General features: G+C 39.5%; 3 protein-coding genes across 5 annotated transcripts; 2 read left to right on the top strand and 1 right to left on the bottom strand.

Annotated features, from left to right (window-relative positions):
• The first annotated feature begins 27 nt into the window (after positions 1-27).
• LOC124179180 (long-chain-fatty-acid--CoA ligase 5) lies at positions 28-11,216 on the top strand. 3 transcript variants are annotated; one of them, XM_046563370.1, is made up of 8 exons: positions 28-170; positions 1,550-1,882; positions 4,275-4,398; positions 5,400-6,205; positions 6,903-7,193; positions 9,868-10,089; positions 10,405-10,722; positions 10,864-11,216. In XM_046563370.1, the coding sequence occupies exons 2-8, from the start codon at positions 1,697-1,699 to the stop codon at positions 10,999-11,001; spliced, it is 2,085 nt and encodes a 694-aa protein (XP_046419326.1). In that variant the 5' UTR covers positions 28-170; positions 1,550-1,696; the 3' UTR covers positions 11,002-11,216. The 3 variants fall into 3 exon arrangements, with proteins under 3 accessions (XP_046419326.1, XP_046419337.1, XP_046419345.1); XM_046563381.1 differs by having other exon boundaries at positions 31-170; positions 1,734-1,882; XM_046563389.1 differs by lacking the exons at positions 28-170; positions 1,550-1,882 and adding an exon at positions 3,280-3,600.
• An 864-nt stretch (positions 11,217-12,080) lies between these two features.
• Positions 12,081-14,051, bottom strand: LOC124179266 (vesicle transport through interaction with t-SNAREs homolog 1A). The gene is made up of 4 exons (XM_046563505.1): positions 13,924-14,051; positions 13,686-13,744; positions 13,223-13,573; positions 12,081-13,139 (listed from the first exon to the last, which is right to left on the bottom strand). Exons 1-4 carry the CDS (start codon positions 14,015-14,017, stop codon positions 12,981-12,983), a joined length of 663 nt encoding a protein of 220 aa, XP_046419461.1. The 5' UTR covers positions 14,018-14,051; the 3' UTR covers positions 12,081-12,980.
• A 13-nt stretch (positions 14,052-14,064) lies between these two features.
• LOC124179282 (60S ribosomal protein L34-like) lies at positions 14,065-16,053 on the top strand. Its single transcript, XM_046563506.1, has 4 exons — positions 14,065-14,135; positions 14,298-14,369; positions 14,711-14,908; positions 15,911-16,053. The coding sequence occupies exons 2-4, from the start codon at positions 14,305-14,307 to the stop codon at positions 16,005-16,007; spliced, it is 360 nt and encodes a 119-aa protein (XP_046419462.1). The 5' UTR covers positions 14,065-14,135; positions 14,298-14,304; the 3' UTR covers positions 16,008-16,053.
• Positions 16,054-22,348: the final 6,295 nt, after the last annotated feature.

Genomic DNA, 22,348 nt, shown 5'->3' with positions numbered 1-22,348 from the left:
AGAAGTCAAGGCGCCCCGATAACAAAACTGCAGACTCCGAACAGCGTGACTTCCGTAGCGCATCGTCCACAAGAAAATAGAACGGTTCGGTTCGTGCCTTCGTACGTACGTTGTGTCTGCATTTAGAGCGAACATACGGAAGAAGGGAGACTGATCTGACTCTTCAGCTAGTAAGTAACTTCACTGATGATATCCTAGTCCTAGAGAGCTTTTCTTACACATCGTACACTCACTGAGAAACTTGAACCCGTCAAGTTTTTCACCACTCTCGTTATGTATCAATCCTCGGTGAATCGCTTTGAATTTTGAACTAACCGCTATGTTCGCACATGTTTATAAGTCAGATGCAAGTTCAAATCTTGAGCAGGTTGTTGTCGCTTTAACAGAATGGCTAACAATAGTTTCGTTGCGGATAGGTTCGTTTTTCATTTTAGTCAGCGTGAATACCTGCAGTTTTATCATTCAACTCGTTTTGATACGCAGATGTATCTCCGTTATTTCATGGAAAAGTGACTTGCGTATTCTGGAATTAAATAAACACGGTAATCCCCCCGCAAATTGAGTATTAGGATATCTGGGTTTTGTATGGTTTCGTAGAAGTCCGGATAATCTAGAGACTTGATTCTCGTGACACGTGGTTAGATTCACTTTGAATGAATTTCCAGCAAACATATCACAGCTCCGGCAGTTTCTTTCTTTGTTACTTTATCATTTTATATCGTTTATACATGAATATCAAACTCCTTGATTTTTATTTAACTATTACGGTTTTATCATCCACTCTCTTTGGGTCTTTGGTAAAGGTCGAACTTTATTTGCAAAATATGTATGTTTAAAAAACCATTTATAATCTACGCCTGTAGAGCCCACAATCTATGCCCACAATAATGCATCACATCATGGCTTTCACATGTGATGATTAGGCCCAAGAAAATGAAGAACAATATTGGTGTTCATCAAAATGATATTGTTATTTGATTTGTTTCTCCGTTCGAAATTCGGCCACAATACTGTTGTAAATTTCTCTACGTGAAACCGAGCCTCTAAAAGATATGTTTGATATAGTTAGTTCTGCTAAATGTGCTGTAATAAGATTTAACCGCATTGCTGGCCGGATTTCGGCTATTATTTCTTAACAATGTTAATGGTTTCTGTAGGAATTAACTAAATGTCAGTCGAAGTGAAAAGTACGAGATAAAGTTCACGTATATTCGGAACAAGCCAAACGCGCATCGTTTGGAGGGTAAAAAGAATCAATAAAATCGATCGCCTGCGGTACAACCCTAACAAAATTGTAAAAAGAAACTGCTTACATAGTATCCCAATAAAAAAGCAAAAGAGAACATCCACCGCAGTAACGATTTTGCAGGAAATACTAGATATTTACTGAACAAAATTGTCTGACGTGAAGTTGTCTCTCTGATTGGTGTAAAAAAGGAATTCAGGAAAGGCTGATCAGCTGTTAGGATGAATGTTGCAAAATTATTGATAACGTTAACGTAAAGCTGGTTCCATATTACCTTACATATTATAATAAGCCAGTTTCCAGCAAGATGCAGACAAGGTCTACGCGATAAAGGAATACTGCCTCCGTGCGATGAAGACAAGAGACAACCACATCTCTGTATCTTCAAGGCGCTCGCCACTGCAGTTATCGCATCCTGCACCATAACCGTCTCCCGTACCACAGAGCACGATGTATACTGACCTTAAACCAGACCTCGAAAATGCAGTGTTACAGTCGCACCTGGAGGAATACCTTCCCTACGTGGGAGGTGCAGCCGGAGCTCTCGTCCTGACCGGGGTCGCCGCGTACTTTGCCTCACGTCCAACACCGGAGCGACCGCTCGTTCCTCTCGATGCTCAGGCCAAGGTTCTTCCGGTAAGCAGTAAGACATCCGTTAAGAAAAATTTTCAATTCAACCTAACGACGTCGAGCAGAGTAGACGTCTCTCAGTTTTATGACAACATACTCGTACCTCTATCGCGATGTTCCGTCCGTTCTCTCCTCGTTTCACAAGTTTGGATAACTTTACGCAAATGGAGGGATACTGGTTAGGGATTAAATTGTTCCATCACATGAAATGAAGCGAATTTAGTGAATTTCTCTCTGGATGCAGTGCCCTGCTCTCCCAACATGTAAATAGTGGAATAGTCCATAATTCCACCAGTTCCTCCACAGCCTGCGTATTCGATGAATATTTCGGTGTTTATGTACAGTAACCCGCAATGCTTGCGAAATATCAACTGTGAAATCGGAGCGGATGAACCCTAAACACGTCAAGAGCGTTATAATATTTCAATTATACTCAGTGAGAATGTAGGGCAACACCCCGGTGAGAAGTTCGTGTAGGATGTTTAGCTACTCTTAAGACTTCTTCAGAGTATTTCTGGTCTCGTTTAAACACGTTGGCTGAGTTCTACGAAAAAAAGCGCAATCCTTCCGCGAAATGAAACATAATTCAGAGTTATCATTGTGCAGAAGTTATTGAGGCAATGCCTCGCAATTGGTACTCGGCATAATGGTTCTGTGTATGGTACTTGGCGGCCGCTAAATATAACCCGAATGAGTATAGACGGGAAATTCGAGAATCATTTGAAGTGTATTTTTATATTCATCCAGCCGTTTTAAATCAAAAAATAATTCGTTGATACTTTTCTATCAGATTAAACATTGAGCTTTGAGGCTGAGAACAGATTTTTGAACTAAAATTGGTGTCAAATTGTTGGCTTTAAATTGTCGTTACAGCTAAAATGGTGAAGGAATGTTCAATAAATTTGAGATAAAAACTTTTCACCGAAGAAGACATCGTTCAGGGGACCAAAAGTTAGACGTATCGGGAGGGTAGAGCAGGTCGTGTAACCGCGAAAGCAACGGCGTTTAGTCATCTTCCTAGGGGTGAACATTCTCTAAACGACGAGATCCCCGGGTCCGGTGTTCCCTCGTGCGATGCAGAGTAAACGTACTTACTGGCGGTAAAATAAAGCAGCCGTTCCCCGCGATGCGACGCGACGCGACGCGACGGTCCGAAATGTTGGCAGGATCCCGCGCTTCCCCATCTGCTCTCGGGTAGTTGTTAGCTGTATTTTAACATCGGGATAAGTAAGTCAGGTGATGCAGAGATTACGCCTGCGTCGCGAGGGCCCAGCTCTCGACGTCTCTTAGAGGGGATGGCCTCCGACGGGGAGAGTGTTTACCGTCGAAGCTGGCCCTCGTCCAATAAGTTCAGCGTCGCCAGCGTCCCTCAATATGCGAGCCTATATTTAAATGGCCGAGAGTTTAAGTCGCTCGCTAGTCTCTTCGAGGGGAGGGAAGGACGAATGAGACGCGGACCGCGTGACAGAGCTTGGAGATACTCGGGGGAAAAGAGGCATCTTCGCGAAGCAACCCCGTTATTCGCCGGACCAGGAGACGGTAGTCACGGTGTGGTGCAGGTGTCGTGCAGTTCATATTGTGTACCTGGAGGAAATTTTCATATCCGCGAGTGCTTGGAAGGTTCAATCGAGGCCTCGAGGGCGGTTCTCTGAGTGCCTGGTTCCTTTTCATACGAAATGATACGAAGTCCGATAGACCTTAACGAGCAGTCGGAGATACTCAAGGTTACTTGACGAGCTACATTTTTTATTCGCCAATGTTACCGCATCCCGATACGTCGATTCGTCTATTTTTCGCGTCATTTGGAAAACTTTTGCAAATATTGCATCACGCGTTTTGCATCCTTGATGGTATCCGCCTCTGGCCCTTTCGCCAGCAAATATGCATCAAGGACTCGCGTTGTACCGGTCGGCATCTGTACTTGAAACATTCTTTCGTACAGTTGACCTTGCTACGTGTAAATTTAACACTTTTGAAGAGGTTCCAGAAGAAATGAGACAACCTTACCTAGCTACCGTATGATTGATGATTGGTCTGTGAAACCACGCGATTTATTCAAGAAAAATAGAAGAACAAAGCTGCCGATGAGGGAGAAAATAGTGAAAACTAAAATGAGGCAAAAGCGCCGTGGCCGGTTGTTTAACATCATCAAAGTGATACTGTATACTTGCAAATTTGATTGGAATTTATGCGGCTTGTCTATGTGATTGCAATGTATAGACTTTAGAGCGAGCCAAAAATTAACACGGGAATCGTTATCTAATCAAAAATAGGAAAATCATCCGTCTGTTTGTCTCGGGCTACACAGTACTGCTTCATGCTATATTTAGTGTAGTGCTTTGCCGATCGGTTACGCAATATCGGATATAATTTAAGTTTGGGAAACCTTTGGTTTCAGGGTGCCGAGCTTGTCAGAGTGTCAAAATTCTACAAGGACAGCAAGGATGGCAAATTCGTCAGCTACATTCACGAGGACACAAGAACTCTCTACGACTCATTCCGAAGGGGTGCTAAAGAGTCTAGTAAGTCTTCATTAAACCTGAACCAATTTTTAATCAACCACTCAAGCTTGACGTCGACCACGCCCACTTCCTCTTCACCGGTGTAAGCGCGACCTTTGATGTATTGCGTGTGTTAGAATTGGTCAATAAACTATGTTACGATAAACACGAATAATGGTTAAGACGTGATGTGTCGCATTAAACGACATACGCAGACGAGTATCACTTTTAAACGTTTGTAATTTTTATAACAAATCTACAATCCTTCTGCGCGAATGTCCATTAATAGTTAAGTATTGGCTTTTTTTTATTGCTCCAATGGCATCTGTATATTTAACAGAAGGAACGTTGACAGTTGTAATAATTGACGACTGGTCACGTGGTCAGCGCGTCTGTTTTACAAATGGGATATTTTCAATTAAAAAACTCTGTTCAATCGAATTTCTAAGCTGGACTGAGTGTCTTAATTTATAAACGATTCGACAGCGATGACTCGGTCTCATTAAACAAATAATAACAGTTCTGTTAATTTTACTTACCAAATTTTCAATGCGAAAAGATGGGTTGCACAGTTTGGCAAGTTTGATTCAAACCACTTATTTCAGACTTATATTAAGATAACATACGGAGGACAGGTGGTCCAAGGAAAAGCTCGCCAAACAAAAATATCAGTCAATAAATAGATTTTCCACGATTAGATAAGCTTATGCTTTTCTCAATTAAGCTTGGGCTCTCTCTGTTGCGCATTCTTTGACAGTTGAAATTACCTAAATTCAGTTCATAATCCTCGAATATATCTACTTTGATTTGTACATTTCGAGGGATAGTTAGAGCTAAGTTAAAGCCAGCGTACCGCAAACCCCAAGATTCGCAAGATTAGAAGAAATAACTAACATTTTCTGTAAAACAAATAAAAAATATAAAATACCAAGGCCTGACTGGTCGTCGAGACGGACTAGGTGCACCGTATGTTACATATATTTTCGTTCGCAGATATTGCCAAGTTCGCATTTTGTTGACAGACAATGGGCCATGCCTTGGATGGCACGAAGGAAAAAATAAACCTTATCAATGGCTGCACTACAACGAGACGTTGCTGCGCGCGAGGAACTTGGGCTCAGGATTAATCGCCTGCGGCCTTGTTCCCGGACCTCAGACATTGATAGGACTCTACAGTCAAAATTGTCCCGAATGGGTACTCACAGAACAGGCATGCTACAATTACTCCTTGGTGGTCGTACCTCTCTACGACACCTTGGGACCGGACGCCTGCGCCTACATTATCAACCAGGCAGAGATCAGTTTGGTAGTTTGCGAGGACGACAAGAAGTGCAATCTTCTGTTGGACAAAGCACCGAGGTGTCTCAGGAAGCTGGTCGTAATGAAGGACATCAGACCCGCCACGAAACAACGGGCGAAAAACCGAGGCGTTGAACTCCTGAGGTTCGACGAGGTCGAGCGTCTCGGTTCCCAAAAGGACTACCCCGAAGTACCTCCTCGTCCAACTGACCTTTGCACCATCTGTTACACATCCGGGACGACGGGGAATCCTAAGGGTGTCATGCTGACCCATCAGAATGTGGTAGCCGGCGTCTGCGCTGTGCTCCTCCAATTCGGGGACCACAGGCCCACCGCCAAGGACGTTATGATCAGTTTTCTTCCTCTGGCACATATGCTGGAACGGTGCTGCGAGAATGGAATGTACATGGTGGGTGGCGCGGTGGGCTTTTACAGTGGAGACATCAAACATTTGACGGAGGATATGAAAGCTCTAAAGCCGACGGTGATGCCCGCCGTTCCGAGACTACTCAATCGAATCTATGACAAGGTGAGATTTAGTTAAAAGCTCTACGGCAAGTCGGGTTTCTATTTTCGTCGTTATTCACAGATTTTGCCGCTACGACGGAAATTCGTTTTATATGGCTGATGATAGTTGGACTAAAACGTTGCGTGATTTAATAGTTTTCAGAACGCTTTTGCGTATATAATAAAAGCAAACAAACGGAAGTGTTAAGAGCTTTCGACTTTGCAGAGAAACGAGTTGGATTTTTGTCGGTGTGAAAATACACGCCTGCCCTGTAAATATTTTTACTACGGAATCGATTAATGCGAATTTTTCCACAAATCAATTGATCAAGTTGCACGTAAGTTGTTGGCTGACCGCACGCTTATTTATCTTTCCTTAACGTCGAGATGCAATCAAAGACTTTTTGATTTACGATCATATAAGAGCCCAACATTTGATCGCGGATTATACTCAACGAAGCTTTCACCCAGTCCCAAAATTTCCGATATTACCGTTTCCTTTATAGCAATTTTTATCCAAGGCTGAGGAGTAAAGTTTCTTCAAAAGGTTCAGTAAATAGATATATATTTATGTAACACTATAAACTCCGGCGGCAGTATACTCGCACATCGTATCCAGTATACATATACAGACAGATTTATCACCCACCACTATATAAACAGTTTCCTCGTTCCGTCACTCAACTAGAGTACACTTCAAGAATAACTAAATTTGACAGGTAACAGCAGAACTCCAAGGCTCGTTTCTTAAACGGATGCTATTCAACATGGCCTTGCGAGCGAAGGAGTCGGAAATCAAGAAGAGCATAGTAAGGAACAACAGTTTTTGGGACAAGGTCGTCTTCAAGAAGATACAGGATGGAATGGGAGGACGACTCAGATTGATTATGGTGGGCTCAGCGCCTTTGTCGGGCAACGTTCTTACCTTTGCGAGATGCGTTCTGGGATGCCTGATCGTCGAGGGTTACGGGCAGACCGAATGCTGTGCCCCAATCACCTTGACCGTCCAGGTTAGTCAATGTCGTCCTATGCGTGCACTCGATCCGTCGATGAATCCGTTGGAACGATAGCTCGTGTACGAGAAGAGCGTGGAAAGGTCAGAAATCAGGTTTACGCACCAGCGTTCACGTTGCGGCTATTTCTATAAACAGCACCTGGAATGCCATGAAATTTAAAATTAGAGCACAAGTTTTCTCATTCACCAAATTCACTGCCCAATGGGACAAGAGCTAAAAATACGCCAGTCCCATTAAACAGCAATTAATTTACGCAAGATCCATTTCAACTAATGAACATATTTTTATGATTTTGTACTTCGCGAATTATAAATCATTTCAGGACAATTATGCTATCTAATTAAGATCATACTTATTCGACAATCCCAGCTGAATGATCAGCATAGCCGAAGTTGTTTGAACAATTTGAACACTTGATTATCGTACGGAGCGGTACAGTGTGCAATTGGAAAACAAAACTTTTATCGCAAATGTAACATATCGGTAATTGAGAAATGGTGTTTGAAATAATTTGCACAATGATCCCGTATTTCTTTATCTTCTGTGCATGTTTAAAAAATCAAAAATCGATAAATCGATAGTGATATCAATTCGCGCTAACGCTATTACTCCATCCATTTCGGGGATTCAATTACGAGTAACTTAATTCACAAGACGCTGACATTGTTGATTCAATCAACCGTCGAAGGGTGCTATCGCGAAAACAACCGCCAGCCACAAACTATTCACCATGCTCTTGCTATACTTAGCACCATTAACATGTGGCCTCTGTAAACATAAGGAAATTATTCATGCTGCACTCAGTCTGGCTAATTCATCTCTCCACCCCATTGCTGTCATCATTATTTTTATCGCTGGCATAAACGCCTATTAGTTTTGAAACAAACGAAAACTCGTGTCTACATCCGCATTCTCATCATATTCGTACTAATCTTGTTATTTATTATTGATATCTAATTCTGTTACGTGCAAAGTAACATGTAAGCTCGACACGTGTGTAGAGCTGACGCAACAAGAAGTGAGTAACTATGGCCACAGCCACTGTCTGTCGACTATTTGTAAAAACTCGTAATTTATCCGCGATGAAACACCGTCACACTTTGCGTTACTGATCATCCTGATTCACGCAGTAAATTCATCTTACAATTTATTCCCACGTGCGTGGTTAGGGTCAGCGTCGGCACGTCTTTTCATTAATAGCTTTTGATTGAGCCGCGACGCTTAATTTAACTTCAAATTTACCAGTCAGCTTTATTCCATCTCAAGCAGTCAGTCCGCCACAAGCCCCTGCAATTATTAATATAATACACCGGCGGATCGGTAGGCTACATTAAATTTCAACGATACAACAACGAAAAGTTCTATTTTTATAATATTTCCGAGGCGACAAAAATATTACACGCAGCATAGATATTCTGGTTTTGTTCTATAGGATAATCAAAAATATACCTACAATATTTAAGCTTCCAAGTTTGTTGGGCACACATAAAAATTATCTAAAAAATCCACAGCTTATTTTGCAATCATTGCGCGTATTGACGCCATCCGCACAAGACAAATGAACACACCTATAATTATAATAAACTAGATTCTAGACAAATGGACGAAAATTTGTACCATTAAAAGCCGGAATATTCAACCGCCAATTTTTTAATTTTCATCTAAAAAATCGTGTAAGCCTTGAAAAATTACTGTACGGGTTTGCATTTCAAATAAACCTTCCGAAAAATTGCGTAGAGAAATTCGTTTACATCCTGATTCGAACGACTCTGCGTAAATACTGAATTACGTAAATTTCCTGCAGCTGGCACAGCGCACGAGTAAAATCTTGAACTGAAACGGATGCCTCGACACGTGAGGCGTTCCTATTTACTCGCATAACAACACAATATATTGATTATATTAACTCGGTTCATAATTAATACGCGCAGGTAAGATAGGCGATAATGTGTAGCGCGTATTATAATATCAAGTATTTTATGAAGTGCTTTTGGATATGTATAAGTGTACCAGAAATTTTTGATGCTGTGTAACAAATAGCGTACATATTTCACCACCTGAAACACGTGCTGCGAACTAAATATATCTTCACTTCAACGTCATACTTACATGCTTATGTAAATCTATGTTTAGTAGTTTTCATCCATAACCAAATGCTCGTATTAAAGTACAATAAAATGGTAGCATTGATTCCAGTTTATTTTTGCGATACGTTAGAACTTTTAATAGCGCGTGAATACCTGGTCGCTGTATTGAAGTGGCGACATAAACCTGACGGTATAACAGCCGTAGCGGTTTATTTTATCAACACCGATTCAATTCTTGCAATCAATTTAGAGCACGCACACTGTACACACGTTGAGATATAACGAAATCACCGTGTCGGTATTTTTATTATTATTTATTTTATTTCTTTTTTTCTTCTTTTTTTTTTTTTTTTTTTTTTTTGCGCCTCCGAATTCCATTGGCATATAAGTATTGGATGTGTAAGCAATACACAAATAACGTCGTATCGGAGTCCAAAAATAACAAAGGGGTGATCGTAGTGGTCAGATGACGCGGTCAAATGACAATGAAATGTATTGCGACAACTTGTAACTAACTTTAAACAAATTAAACCCTCTCGAGTCAACAGCGAACGTTGTTCATCAATTGTTTTCTTTTGAAGGGTGACCACGTGCCGGAGCACGTGGGACCGCCGGTCGCCTGTTGTTGCGTGAAACTAGTCGACGTACCAGACATGGAATATTACGCCGTTAGCAACCAGGGTGAAGTTTGCGTCAAGGGTACCAACGTCTTCGCCGGGTACTTCAAGGACCCCGAAAAAACTGCCGAGGTTATCGACGAACAAGGATGGCATCACACAGGAGACATCGGCATGTGGTTACCTGTAAGTTTCAAAAAATCGCGTTCAAGTTAGTAAATTGTAGTGTAATGATTCGTGCTGAGGAAAAACCGTTATTCCACGATTTTGAATTTCCACCGTGGATTGAATTTCAAAAATACTGTGATGGCATGAAAAATATAAAAAAATTGTATCTACTAAATCTGGCGATTATTTCGTTGACTCAACCGAATCTTCTTGCATTTAAAACATTTTTTTCGCCATGTATGGCCATCGCCAAAATCGGTAAATTCAACAACAACGTTTTCTCTGTGTGTATAAACGCACGATTACCACATAATTTTGTTATTCCTTCCCCAGAATGGCACGCTCAAGATAATCGACCGTAAAAAACATATCTTCAAATTATCACAAGGCGAGTACATCGTCCCTGAAAAAATAGAGAACATATACATCCGTAGCCAGTATGTCCACCAAGTCTTTGTTCACGGTGAATCGCTAAAGTCCTGCGTCGTGGCGATTGTTGTTCCTGACGTTGACGTCGTGAAATGCTGGGCATCCGAGAACAGAATTCCCGGAACGTTGAGCGTCCTCTGCGCGAACCCAGAGGTAAAACGGCTTATCCTCGACGACATGCAGGCCTGGGGAAGGGAAAGTGGCCTCAAGTCCTTCGAACAGGTTTGTTTGAATATATCCGTACTTAATTATAGTATAAAATGGCAAGAAACTTAATTATTTATGTGATAATTCATGGTACACACCTTACAGTTTTGAGATTATTCGAGACTCTAATGACGTTTGATACGTGAATTTTTTTAGGTGAAAGACATTTACCTGCATCCAGACCCATTCTCAGTACAAAACGGCCTTTTGACGCCAACGCTGAAAACGAAACGACCGCAACTCAAAGCATACTTCAAACCTCAACTGGAAGATCTTTATCAGCATCTGGCTTGACCGAAGTGACCTCCGGTCTTCAATTATTAATTAACAATTGAACCAACTCGCTCCGGAACGATGAACCACGCCTTCTAGACCAAAAACGCTATTGTCAACACTTGATACACATTTATTACATCATTTTCACCAATACATAGTCTTGAAAGAGGAACACTAAATAAGCTATTAAGATATTGATAATATTATAAATAATAAAACAGGTTATTGTTAAACTTGTCTGGTTCCTTCTTCCTTCAAGATGTTGACCGGCTCCTTTCTGTACGTACGAAATATTCAACGATTCTATTATTTCAATTCCTCTAATTCAATCTTCGGTGCATCTGTAATATACATACATACATTCACACATACCTGCTTCGTTAGTTGAAATTAGCCTGGGTGCACCAAACCGGTAGAGATCCTTGAAAGATCGTGCTATTAATATACATGATCAAACGACGAAGTGGAACAAATTTGAAAATATTAAACAAGTAAAAATAAATCCACTCAACTCTGTTACTATAATACTTGAGTGGGCTCATTGACGCGTTGAATCGATTAAATTTGATTAATGCATATTCGCATAGAATACGTTAAAATAAAACAACCTAACGATAAATGTTCTATATGCGTAACTAGAATTCATTACAAATGACAGATTATTTGCTGCTTCAGTAACTCATCGACGATTTTGTGAAGGATGGGTGTTTACAGTTTGTACAAGATATGTAATATGTATCTAATAAATCCCAGCTGCGTTTAAACAAATTTTAAGGTAAGCAAATTTTCATACTTGTCATACATAACATATACATACATATAGGTATATTTCTATATACATGTATGCGTAGAAATGTAGGGAATGCAATGAAATATACGAAGTTCTACTAAAAATTTTTAGTCATCACATTTTCAATTTGCTTCTTCGCGATGTTTTGTTCTACACATTTTTCTAGAACACCAACTAGGATGGAAGGCAATGACTGTATTGTATATCTTTCTACTTTTTTACGTTAGAGGAAAAATATAAGAATCAGATTACAATATGTTACCCAACTATTTCAAATAAAGACAGGTGAGATGTCAAAAATAATTGCTTCAGTGAGTTACTCCAATTACATCAGTGAGTTATTAATTTAATACTTACACTTTGCAAATAGGTCTTCATTATATCTACATTAAATATGTTTACAATCAATGGTATTTTAATAAATTAAAATTAGTTTCACCACCTGCTGTAACGAATTCGATATCTGGTCGATTCAAGAACACACACCAGTGATGCAAGACGAGAATTGAAATAACACGAAGTAAGGTTGTTTACACATCAAAGCGTGGTTGCTACAAATGTATACCAAATTCATTACAGTATGCAGGTCTACATGTTTCGAACTTTGGCAATAACCCAAGACGAAAATACATAAAACAGCATCCCCATGTTATCTAAAGTGTAGTAACTATCAAATGCGACAATAGGTATATAAATAAGTGATATAAATAAAAAGTATGGCAAAGTCGCATATTCAAGAACTCTGTGCAAGAATCAGATGTCCAAAAATAGGCAGTGCATTATAGAAATCTTCTTCAATTTTGTTTTACCTATATGTACAAATCTAGGCGAGCTATGAAAAACCCTGATCATGCATCACGCAAATCGAGATATTATAGATGACCTCAACAATCGCAATCCCATATGTATTTCAATATTAAAACGGTGGAATGAAGGTACATTCGGCATATTAATTCCTAAACAAGCTAGTCAATGCGACGTTTAAGCTTGTATCAAATCGAACAGATAAATTGAAAGATAATTCTGTAGAAACCGCGGCAAACTATTTTGGCACGACCTACTTGTAAGCCTGCTGATTGTTGATTAGCGACTTAATTTAACTTCAATAAACGTAGATTTTATACTGGCGGAGAAGTTATTACGTTAAGTAATTATCATTAATGTTACTTGATCTGAAAGATGCGTGACACCGTGTTATATTGTACATTTAACCCTTAGACTTGAAGCTATAATATACTACGAAGCATGCCACTATTATTAGTACGAGGGCAACAATCGCAAGGGCTATCCTTTGTTGAACAGCCCTGAAAATCATCCCCGACAGCAATCGAGATCCTCGTCCGAGCTCCGCATCAGTTTCTCGTAACTAAAAATACATATTTACGGTCAATAAATGCTGATAATTGTAGGAGGTTGGCACTTAATTATTCACAAATCCAATATACCAACCCTTCCTCTAGTTCTTTGTATGGTTTCTCTCTGATCATGAAGATCTTTTAGAACCTGAGAACCAACCTCTTCACTTTCCAAAACCATGCGGTAACCGTTTTGCAAGTTTCTCCCTGTTCTTTCTATCCTATCAGAATTATCTAGTAATCTCTGTCTTTGATCTATTGTTATACTGGTATCCCACGATTCGTCTCTACCCCCCTCAGCTCCTCCATCGTCCTTAGGTCGCTTAGCGGACTGAAATTCTTGGTTCAATCTCTTTAGTTCGGCTCTGTGACTCTCTACGCGACCCCTAAGTCGATCGCGAGCTGTGCCACTCATTCCCCGTACCTCCAGCTCCATTTGCTCAAGCTAAGAAAAGGAGTCAAATAAAAAATGAGTTCAATTAAACAAGAATCTTGTTACGTTTTCACGTAGTTTGGGCATCGTCACCTGATAAAAACACGGTAAAAATCTTCCTTACCAACTCTTGAGCCTCCTCAACTTGCCGGTCAACATCTTGAACGAGCGCCCTTTTTTCACCTGTGAATTAAATCATGGATGACGTATGCGTATCACCCGAGATGTGATTTGTATCGATTATCATTTGTCGCAAGACCGCTAGATAGCGACCGTTTGTCACGTCACAATCACCATATTAATATAAACTCAGCGTTAAAATAACGTGATTATTTCAAGGTACACAACGAAAATATCCTTACCGCTATTCACTATCGCGATCCTACTTATTTTAGCGGTGATATCAGCTGTCAAAACAGCGTATTGTTGCTCGTAGTTGTCAACGAGCGTCGCCATCTTTATTTTTAGTTCGAAAACTCGACACCCTCGAGATCGACTGCGGCGCTAACGACACCGTTAACGAATCGTCTACTGCGAAAAACGTCGCTTCCTTTTCCGGTTAGGTCCGACAAAGGTTTGTCCGTATTTTCATGTATTTATTAAATATCCAAGTTTGTTCGAATAATCGTGCGATTATGCGTGCACCCAGTGACTCCCGGATACTCTTTCATGTTTAATGATGTATATCGTCCACGTATTTATTGCCACCTTTAAACGATCGTACTTTATTTTACAGAGCCAAAATGGTGCAGCGACTCACCTATAGACGACGGTTGTCGTATAATACGAAAAGTAACAGGAGACGTGTGTAAGTGTTTTCACATATCAAATTGCCTCAAAGCTATTATTCCCCTAAATATTCCCGCTTGAATAAGTACACATACGACGGTTAAACTCATCGTTAATATAAGATTTTCTCTTGTCCGTTTAAGTGAGGTTATGTTTTGGTTATCGCTACCCGTTTCTCTCTAGTCTATCCACGTGCGTACGACAGTTATTGTATCGATCTTAACACGGCTTTTTCTGTTGAATATTAAGGATGGGTTTTGTTGACTAAATTTACGCCAGATCTTGCACATGATGTTTTCTATGGAACAATTTTACATCACCTATCATATCACTTGTGATTTAGCGGCTTCTTTCTTACAGCGTTCGTACGCCTGGTGGTAAACTTGTTTACCAGTACCTGAAGAAACCTAAGAAGATCCCAAGATGTGGACAATGCAAAGATAAACTTAGGGGTATCCAGCCTGCCAGGCCAATGGAACGCTCACGTATGTGCAGGCGCAAAAAGACAGTAAAGCGTGTCTACGGCGGTGTCCTTTGCCACAAATGTGTCAAGGAAAGGTACGTAGTCGTTAACAGACATGACCGAATTTAAGAAGACTCAATCGTACACATTATTAAGTGTAAAAGATACTATAGTCAATCTTTCCAAACTCAATAAACTATCACCAATTTTAACTAATATCAAAGTCTATGCAGCCTTGATACAAAAATTTCGCAGTCAGTGTAATTCTACATGTAACTTAAAAAAACTTTTTGATTTCATGTGAAAACAACTCCAAGAAATGTATTACTGCGATTTGTGGTAATTCAATTATCACAATACATTTCTGGGCATCATTATTGCGCAAAATCAATCTTTTTTGGACATTTGTATTTGGTAATGCATGTAGAATTGTGCTGATTATGATATTTTTAAATCAGTGATGGCGTAATTTTGATAATAAGTTAAAGTAAATGACGTTTTACACAGCTGATGAAAACTGACTATAACATCCTCTTCACCTAATGACTATTTGTCATTTGAAATATTCCACCAATATTATAGAAAATTTTACAATTACACACACGCTATATTATCTTGCGTAAAAATTTCACAATAAATTATTTTCATAACTTATAACCCTTATGGTTAAGTTTTATATCAACGCTTGGTTCGGTATTGCAGTTACCTGCCTAACTATTGAAGTTGTGACATAATGTTTTTTACACATACTTGCCACTTTGGTTCATTATTTGTTGTTTACTCTTACTGAATATTACTCGATCTCAAATTCGTAGTACGGTGGTGATTGTATGTAATAAAATCATGAATAACATTTTAGTCTACATTTCTTTACTGTGTTTCAGAGTTTATTTATTCAGATAATGTTTTTATCAACAGCGATTGATTTATTTTACTCTGTTCACTTGAGCTCGCACAATTTCCGTAGTTCGATTCTAATCAGAATATAGGTACATATTTTCACATTTTTGCTTGTAATGAAACATCGAAACGAAACGTAGAATCCCAAGTTATAAATACTACTGCGTTTACTTTAATGTCGTGTTTTTTTGTTTTAGAATCGTTCGTGCGTTTTTAATCGAGGAACAGAAAATCGTCGTGAAGGTAATCAAAGCTCAACAGGCTTCCAGCAAGCCCAAGAAGACCGATAAATAAGCTGTTCATCTTTTATTAAACGAAAAATAAAACTAAAAAAAATCTACTGACGTGGTTTACTTTTTTGCCCTCTATAATTGTATGTACCACGGCGTTCCATACCAGTGGCATGCTACGTCGTAATTTGTAGTTACTTAAGGAGAGCTACTAATGAACATACACGCGAAGAGGGAGATGCAATCTCGAACCTTTTCACTAAATATTGTCGCAAGGTATTATTTTTTTCTGCAACACATTGTACTCCCCTAAAATTTACATACACACTACAAAAATCGTTACCCCTATTTCGTACGTATCTAGATGACTTAATTTTACGCGAAATAAATATGCAGATGTATTAATACTTACGACACTGTACGATACTTTGAAAGATTTGCCTCGTTTCATGTCGAATACTATGTTAACACGCTTATGTTGTAAGAAAGTAGTGAAATTACATCCTGAATTCTGAGAAAAACTGTTCTAATATTACGTCTACTCACTGTAAGCAAATATACACGATTTTTTGAAGTCGCTGGTGATTTAATTGAGCATGTTTCCACGATGTCACGTAATCCAGTGTACAATGACGAATTAATGAATTAATGATCAGCAAACGCGTTCTGCGCAAAAGCACGTGGAGGAAATTGCAATTCACAACGCTTATTGTGCGTCTGAGGTAACTTCTTGATAGAAAAATTTGCTGTATGTCACGATTAGTTCTTTGAATTAGTGAGGTGTATAACAATAGCAGGTCTGACTCGCCCGCGTATAATCGGCACGATGTGTCTATCAATTAGTATTATCTTCGCAGTATTGTAACGCGCGCAACGAATTGTCACACGTCACGATAGATTTGTGCTTCCTACTTCAACCTATTGTTATTCATTCAGTCACTAATTTCAAACTTATATACATGTGAACCGCGATGTGATACGTGTTTCAGGGAATAGATAATCCAATGAGTTCAATGTCGTAAACTTTCGGCGCAGCCGTTTTGCTCTAATTTTAGATTTCTATTTAAGATTGCCGGTCTGAATGAGAATTACTCTAATTCTATCGCGAGACAACTTAATCTCAAGCCCTCAAATTACTGTTTGTAATTTAAATGTTCATAATCAGTTCGTTTACTCCAAGGTATTACATAATTATGGATGTATTATTATATGCACCTAGTTCTGCTCTTTTGCACATACGCCGTACAATTGCATACAAAGTGTATCCCAGCCTCTGACCAGTGCAATCTCGACCAAGAGACAGCTGGTGAGGCGTAAAAAAATTATAAAAACTTGATACGATTCATTCCAACTCCATATTAGAAATCTTAGACTCTGTGTACTTCTGCCCTCAGAACTCGCTGTGTGCGTGCCACACGCAGCATCTGGCCGAAAAAGGAATTGATACCAAGTTTGAATCAAGACCAAGGAGGTTTTGCAACAGAATCAAAGAAACCCCACACTCGTAGAGCGATTTCGTTAGCGGGATTTTCACTTTTTACCATTCAAGCAATGCAAATTTTTGCTAATAGCTTCATCGTACAGAGCGATAGAATATTTTTAAATAATTCGCACAAACGTACAACAATTTTCGAGGTAACAATTGAAATTTCTTACAGCTACCGCGGGAGTTATTCGCAGCGACTGGCAAAGGTTCGCCAATCCCTTACTCGTAAATTTTATCCTTGATTCCGTATATAGTTGTACTCTGAGATCATTGTACTCCAATTATGGGCAACAAGTGTTCAACCCGTTCCGGAGTGTGTATAAACGACTATATACCTATAACTACAACTGGAATTTAACCAGCCTGTTTCTTATTTGTACGACAATTTTATACCAGACGTCTTGTTACATTTCCAAATTCAGTATGTACATACATACAACATCCACACATACGCACCTGTAACAACATGTTAGGTCAACATTCTTATACTGTACCAACTTCGGATGCAACGAAATATCCTGTACATTCACCGGTGACTTTCGTAAGACTCTCGTCAAAAACCTGAATCGATCTAACTCCGTAATGCAACTTTTCCCGTAATTTGTATGATAAGTGAAATTGAAAAATGGAATATTTTATAGCGGGAAAGTTGTCGGAAAAGATGTGGCTAGTCTAAAACCCGCCTTCTTGACTCGAGTGTCGAAAAGTTGACAGTATATTTCTCAACGCAATTATAACAGCCACACTTCAAGTTCGTCTGGCCTGTAAAACTGCGTTATCGAAGCTTGCAGGGGGCGTATAGTAATTTATTCCTCAGTCGAATAATTAGCCCTTTGTTGATCAGTGTGCGTAGTCAAATCAGCCAGAACGGGCAATGCCGGAGTTACGCCTGACGCGTTTATGCTGTTTATAATATAATATAGGTATAATATAATACGTACATACATACATGCACGTGGGAAGAATTTCATTCGGAATTTTTATCGGATATTTATGAGACGGGATATGTCATGCGATACACCTCTCAAACAAATATTAAAATACAACCCGCGCTGTGATTTTGAATTCGCATAACCAGTCGATCCTCATTCTAGGCCTTTCCAAATTTTCTAATTAATTGTAAACACGTATAATATAGAGGATCATAAAAGCAATTGGGCTCGCAGTATGCCCGTGTATCTCGGTTTTAAGAATGTGCAAATGGACGTTTCTAATTTAAAGCAGTAAATATATAAAAAGAACAAGACCAGACTCAACAAAAATAAGAAAAATAGGTTGAAAATTGAGAACTTTACGACTGTTTGAAAATAAGAACGCCACTGTCTGGGATCACCGTTGTGACATCTTTTCCTTGCGTCGGTTTGCCTAGACGCTGGTATATTGTCGTTTTTCTGTTATATTTAAAATCTTTTGACGCATGCTCTTTCATCCACGATTTTCGTTGAGTTATTTTTTGCCATCCACACTTGTTCGGTCCGGTTGTTGATACACGGTATAATTTTCTACACGTTCATTTTTAAAAATCGGATCTGCGGGCCTCGCATGCAAAACAACAACTTCGGCACGCCGCTGTTATCTTACAGAATCGTGTGCTTATAATGAGTCAACTTTCGTAAACATAAGTTTCTAAAAGTCATTTATAATCACCGCGTACATGATTTGTACACCTGAGAGAGTATGCACGTACCTATACATATAGACATGTGTAATATATACGAAATCCTGGTTTGCCGGAAATTCCAAGAATCAAACTTACGGCGTGGGCAGCGTTAATAGTTAACACATGTTAATTTTGTGACATATATAGATATAATATGTAAACAGTATACACATTATAAAATCACCGTCTACGACCCACACCTTAAAGGTTTCATCAAGATTCCGTTATCATTACAGCCGCGCATAAAATAATGACGCTAATTTTATTTTTTGTTAACATTTTTTTATCTTTCACTTTTTTCTTTTACTTCAATTTTTACAAACGTTCCTCGACCAATCCCTCCAAAAATATTTATATCCACGTTTTCTTGCAATAAAATTTCCACTTCCTTTACTCTAATTCTCAAACACTCCGCGCTCATTACCCGCCGCATACATTATAATTGACACGCGTTACTAACACGGTTGAGTGAAGATCTTGCGGTTTATCGTTATAGGTCCTCGCATAATATCCCTACACATAACACCCGCCTACGCATATGTATAGCATATGTCTGTATCTATCTTTAGGAAACACGTGGCACGCCGTCGCTGGATGAAACCAAAAAAACGAATACAAAAAATGTAACAACAACAGCAACCAAAAAAGCAGGGCGGGAGGGGTGTTTAAAAGAAAAGCAGAAAAAACTTAGTCGACAAAAAATCTACACATAATATGCATTTCGTTAAGTCACCAAAGTAAATCTTCATGAGTAGTGGATAGCGCAGACCATTTGCAACGGAAATTGAGAAACCTGAAAATGTTTGTTCAGGCTCGCCGACAGATAGCAATTGCAAATATATCCTCGCCTTGCGCGGCTGCAAAACCCACTGTCTGAAGATAGGTGTATGCACTTAGTGTGGGTACAGATGTAGTCACAGTGTCGCGATACGTCTCTAGGTATTTATAACGAAAAGACGTACCGCGACGAGGAAGTTGTACCCACGTCGCAAACATGTTTAGAGTATGATAACCTCGGCGCAAGTTACAGTGCATTTTACCTCATTAATGAGAAATATAGTTAAAGAATGAAATCTCAGTTACTGCACACTATATCAACACGATAAACGTCCCACGTCCGAGACGACGTTACGTATCGAACGGTTGCAGAAATTGACACCCGAACGAATGATCATCAATGCGAATTTTTCACAGTTCGCAATTAAGAGAGTTGTAATGGTATAACATAAACCACCACCGCGCGTCGTCGAGTTATTTTGCTTGTGATGTTTATAAATATAATCGTTACTTAGCCCCTAACTTATAGTCCCTGAAGCCTCGTCTTCGATGATACTCGTCCAATTTCATCTATCGTTAGACTCATAATCAGAGATCGCAAGAACAAGGAGACGAAAGAGACGAAAGAGCCGAGAACGAGAAAAATGGCAGCTGAATTTCCAAAGAAAGTATAACTTTTAAAATCAGACATCTACTACGTCGACGAAAGAATAGGAAAGAATTTTGTTAATTCTATTTCCTCTACGTACAATTGGACACACGTATATCACGCATAGCGTATGATTCAACTTTGTCTATAAACGGTCACGCGCAATTCTCATCGTTGGACTTGTAATGTTCAATCTATATGATGTACATGTCCTCACATGTCTTGCGGCTATACTGTCAGAGCTGTCTCTGCCAGTTCCATTTATGCCTACTTAAGTTGGTAATAATTTACAATTGATCTCGCTAATCTTTCAATTAGTTAATGCTCGTTCCAATCGTGCGCCCAGTTAACACCCTCGCCTAGACTACGTAAGACCCGCAGCTGATGGTTGTAACTTACGTACCTTATACCTTGAATATATGGGCACGTAATGTATACATGCAGTGAGTTACAGCGTCGATTTATAATGTGCTGTAAGCCGGCATACGCGAATATGAGGAGAAATATTATTGTTTTACACCGTACAATTCTGAACAAAAATATTGGTGGAGTAAAACGAGTTCTTGTCGCTACAAGTGAGTAAAAAGAAGAAAAGAAAACACTTACAGTTACTTGCATAAACGAAGTTTCATCCGCGTTGATGAGCTTTTCTTTGTTTCCGGTGGAAATTGTCCGGTCCAGTGCGGAATCGTTAACTTCCTCTGGAAGACGTTTACCTGTAGCATAAAAAAATTCATACGCATTATTACAAGATGTATAAGTCGTAGATGTGATAAATATCTAGATTCATATGGCATCAGAGATAAGTTGAACAAATTGGCATGTTCTTGTAGCACGGTTTTATTCTCAAAGTCGACACAAGTATAATTGTACCCTGTAATTCGTGTCAATAATCGGTCACGTATTTTTCCACGATGTTTTTTTTTTTCACACTGCACTGTGTAAACGATGTGTAAGTCTAAACATTAGTATGACAAGTTGGCACGCCAGTTAAAATAATCCGCAAGTACAAAGGTCACTGTCGAACTCGCGAGTCGTTCGCAAACGAGCGATTCGAATTCATGTAATTCGAACTGAATATAATTTCATGTGAAGTTAATTCCCTGTTACAAGCCCGTACAGCGATGACAGGGATGGTGTACGTACACACGTGCATACCCATCCTGCATACGAGTGTCTAACTATAACGTTATGTATATATATAAGCTTATGCCATAGAGTAGCGTAATATATACTGTATGTAAGCGGGATGAAACTGTGTACAATATAATATAAGCAACGGGTATACGTATATATACATTATACACGTATGCACGAGGAAATTACATACGGCGTTAAATTCTTTCTTTCCATGATACGCATTATTTTGTATCATATCGTATAATACCGCGCGCAATATTAATGCGGTAGCATATTTATGCCGTTTCCTTCGTGTCGCAGTTTAATTTATAGTTATAAAGAGTTCTAACAGCGTGCAATCGAGCGTAATTTGCCGTACGGGCAGAACGGCATGATTCCTATAATTTTGAGAGCTTGTGTTTGACAAAATAACAAGTGGGTGGGTGCCGGTTTTCACACCCGACGCGCGGCGGGGCTTCTCGGCTGAAGGAAAAAAGGGCAGAGAACACGAAACCGGTGTCGATGGATCTTTGTTATACGGGCTCTCTCCCGTCTCATGCCTCGCCTGACTGCAGGGGCGAACAAACTTTTTATAGAACCCCGAAAAGAAATTTTACCGCCTCGGTTCGGCGGCTGCGGCGAAGTAACCCGTGGAGTAATACAAAGCGGAACGATTTTCAGAAATTTCATTCCCGCATCTGCAAACAGCTGAGG

Source organism: Neodiprion fabricii, chromosome 1 (assembly GCF_021155785.1).
Source record: "Neodiprion fabricii isolate iyNeoFabr1 chromosome 1, iyNeoFabr1.1, whole genome shotgun sequence".
Taxonomy (NCBI): domain Eukaryota; kingdom Metazoa; phylum Arthropoda; class Insecta; order Hymenoptera; family Diprionidae; genus Neodiprion; species Neodiprion fabricii.
The sequence above is the reverse complement of the archived record's forward strand: the minus strand, read 5'-3'. Positions and strand labels throughout refer to the sequence as shown.

Coding starts and splice junctions, on each gene's coding strand:
- LOC124179180 (XM_046563370.1), top strand. CDS start 1,697: ATGTATACTGACCTTAAACCAGACCTCGAAAATGCAGTGTTACAGTCG. Junction 1,883..4,274: donor CTCAGGCCAAGGTTCTTCCG/GTAAGCAGTAAG, acceptor CTTTGGTTTCAG/GGTGCCGAGCTTGTCAGAGT. Junction 4,399..5,399: donor AAGGGGTGCTAAAGAGTCTA/GTAAGTCTTCAT, acceptor TTTTGTTGACAG/ACAATGGGCCATGCCTTGGA.
- LOC124179266 (XM_046563505.1), bottom strand. CDS start 14,017: ATGGCGACGCTCGTTGACAACTACGAGCAACAATACGCTGTTTTGACA. Junction 13,745..13,923: donor GATCGCGATAGTGAATAGCG/GTAAGGATATTT, acceptor TTTAATTCACAG/GTGAAAAAAGGGCGCTCGTT. Junction 13,574..13,685: donor TTGAGGAGGCTCAAGAGTTG/GTAAGGAAGATT, acceptor TCCTTTTCTTAG/CTTGAGCAAATGGAGCTGGA.
- LOC124179282 (XM_046563506.1), top strand. CDS start 14,305: ATGGTGCAGCGACTCACCTATAGACGACGGTTGTCGTATAATACGAAA. Junction 14,370..14,710: donor AAAAGTAACAGGAGACGTGT/GTAAGTGTTTTC, acceptor TCTTTCTTACAG/CGTTCGTACGCCTGGTGGTA. Junction 14,909..15,910: donor CACAAATGTGTCAAGGAAAG/GTACGTAGTCGT, acceptor TTTTTGTTTTAG/AATCGTTCGTGCGTTTTTAA.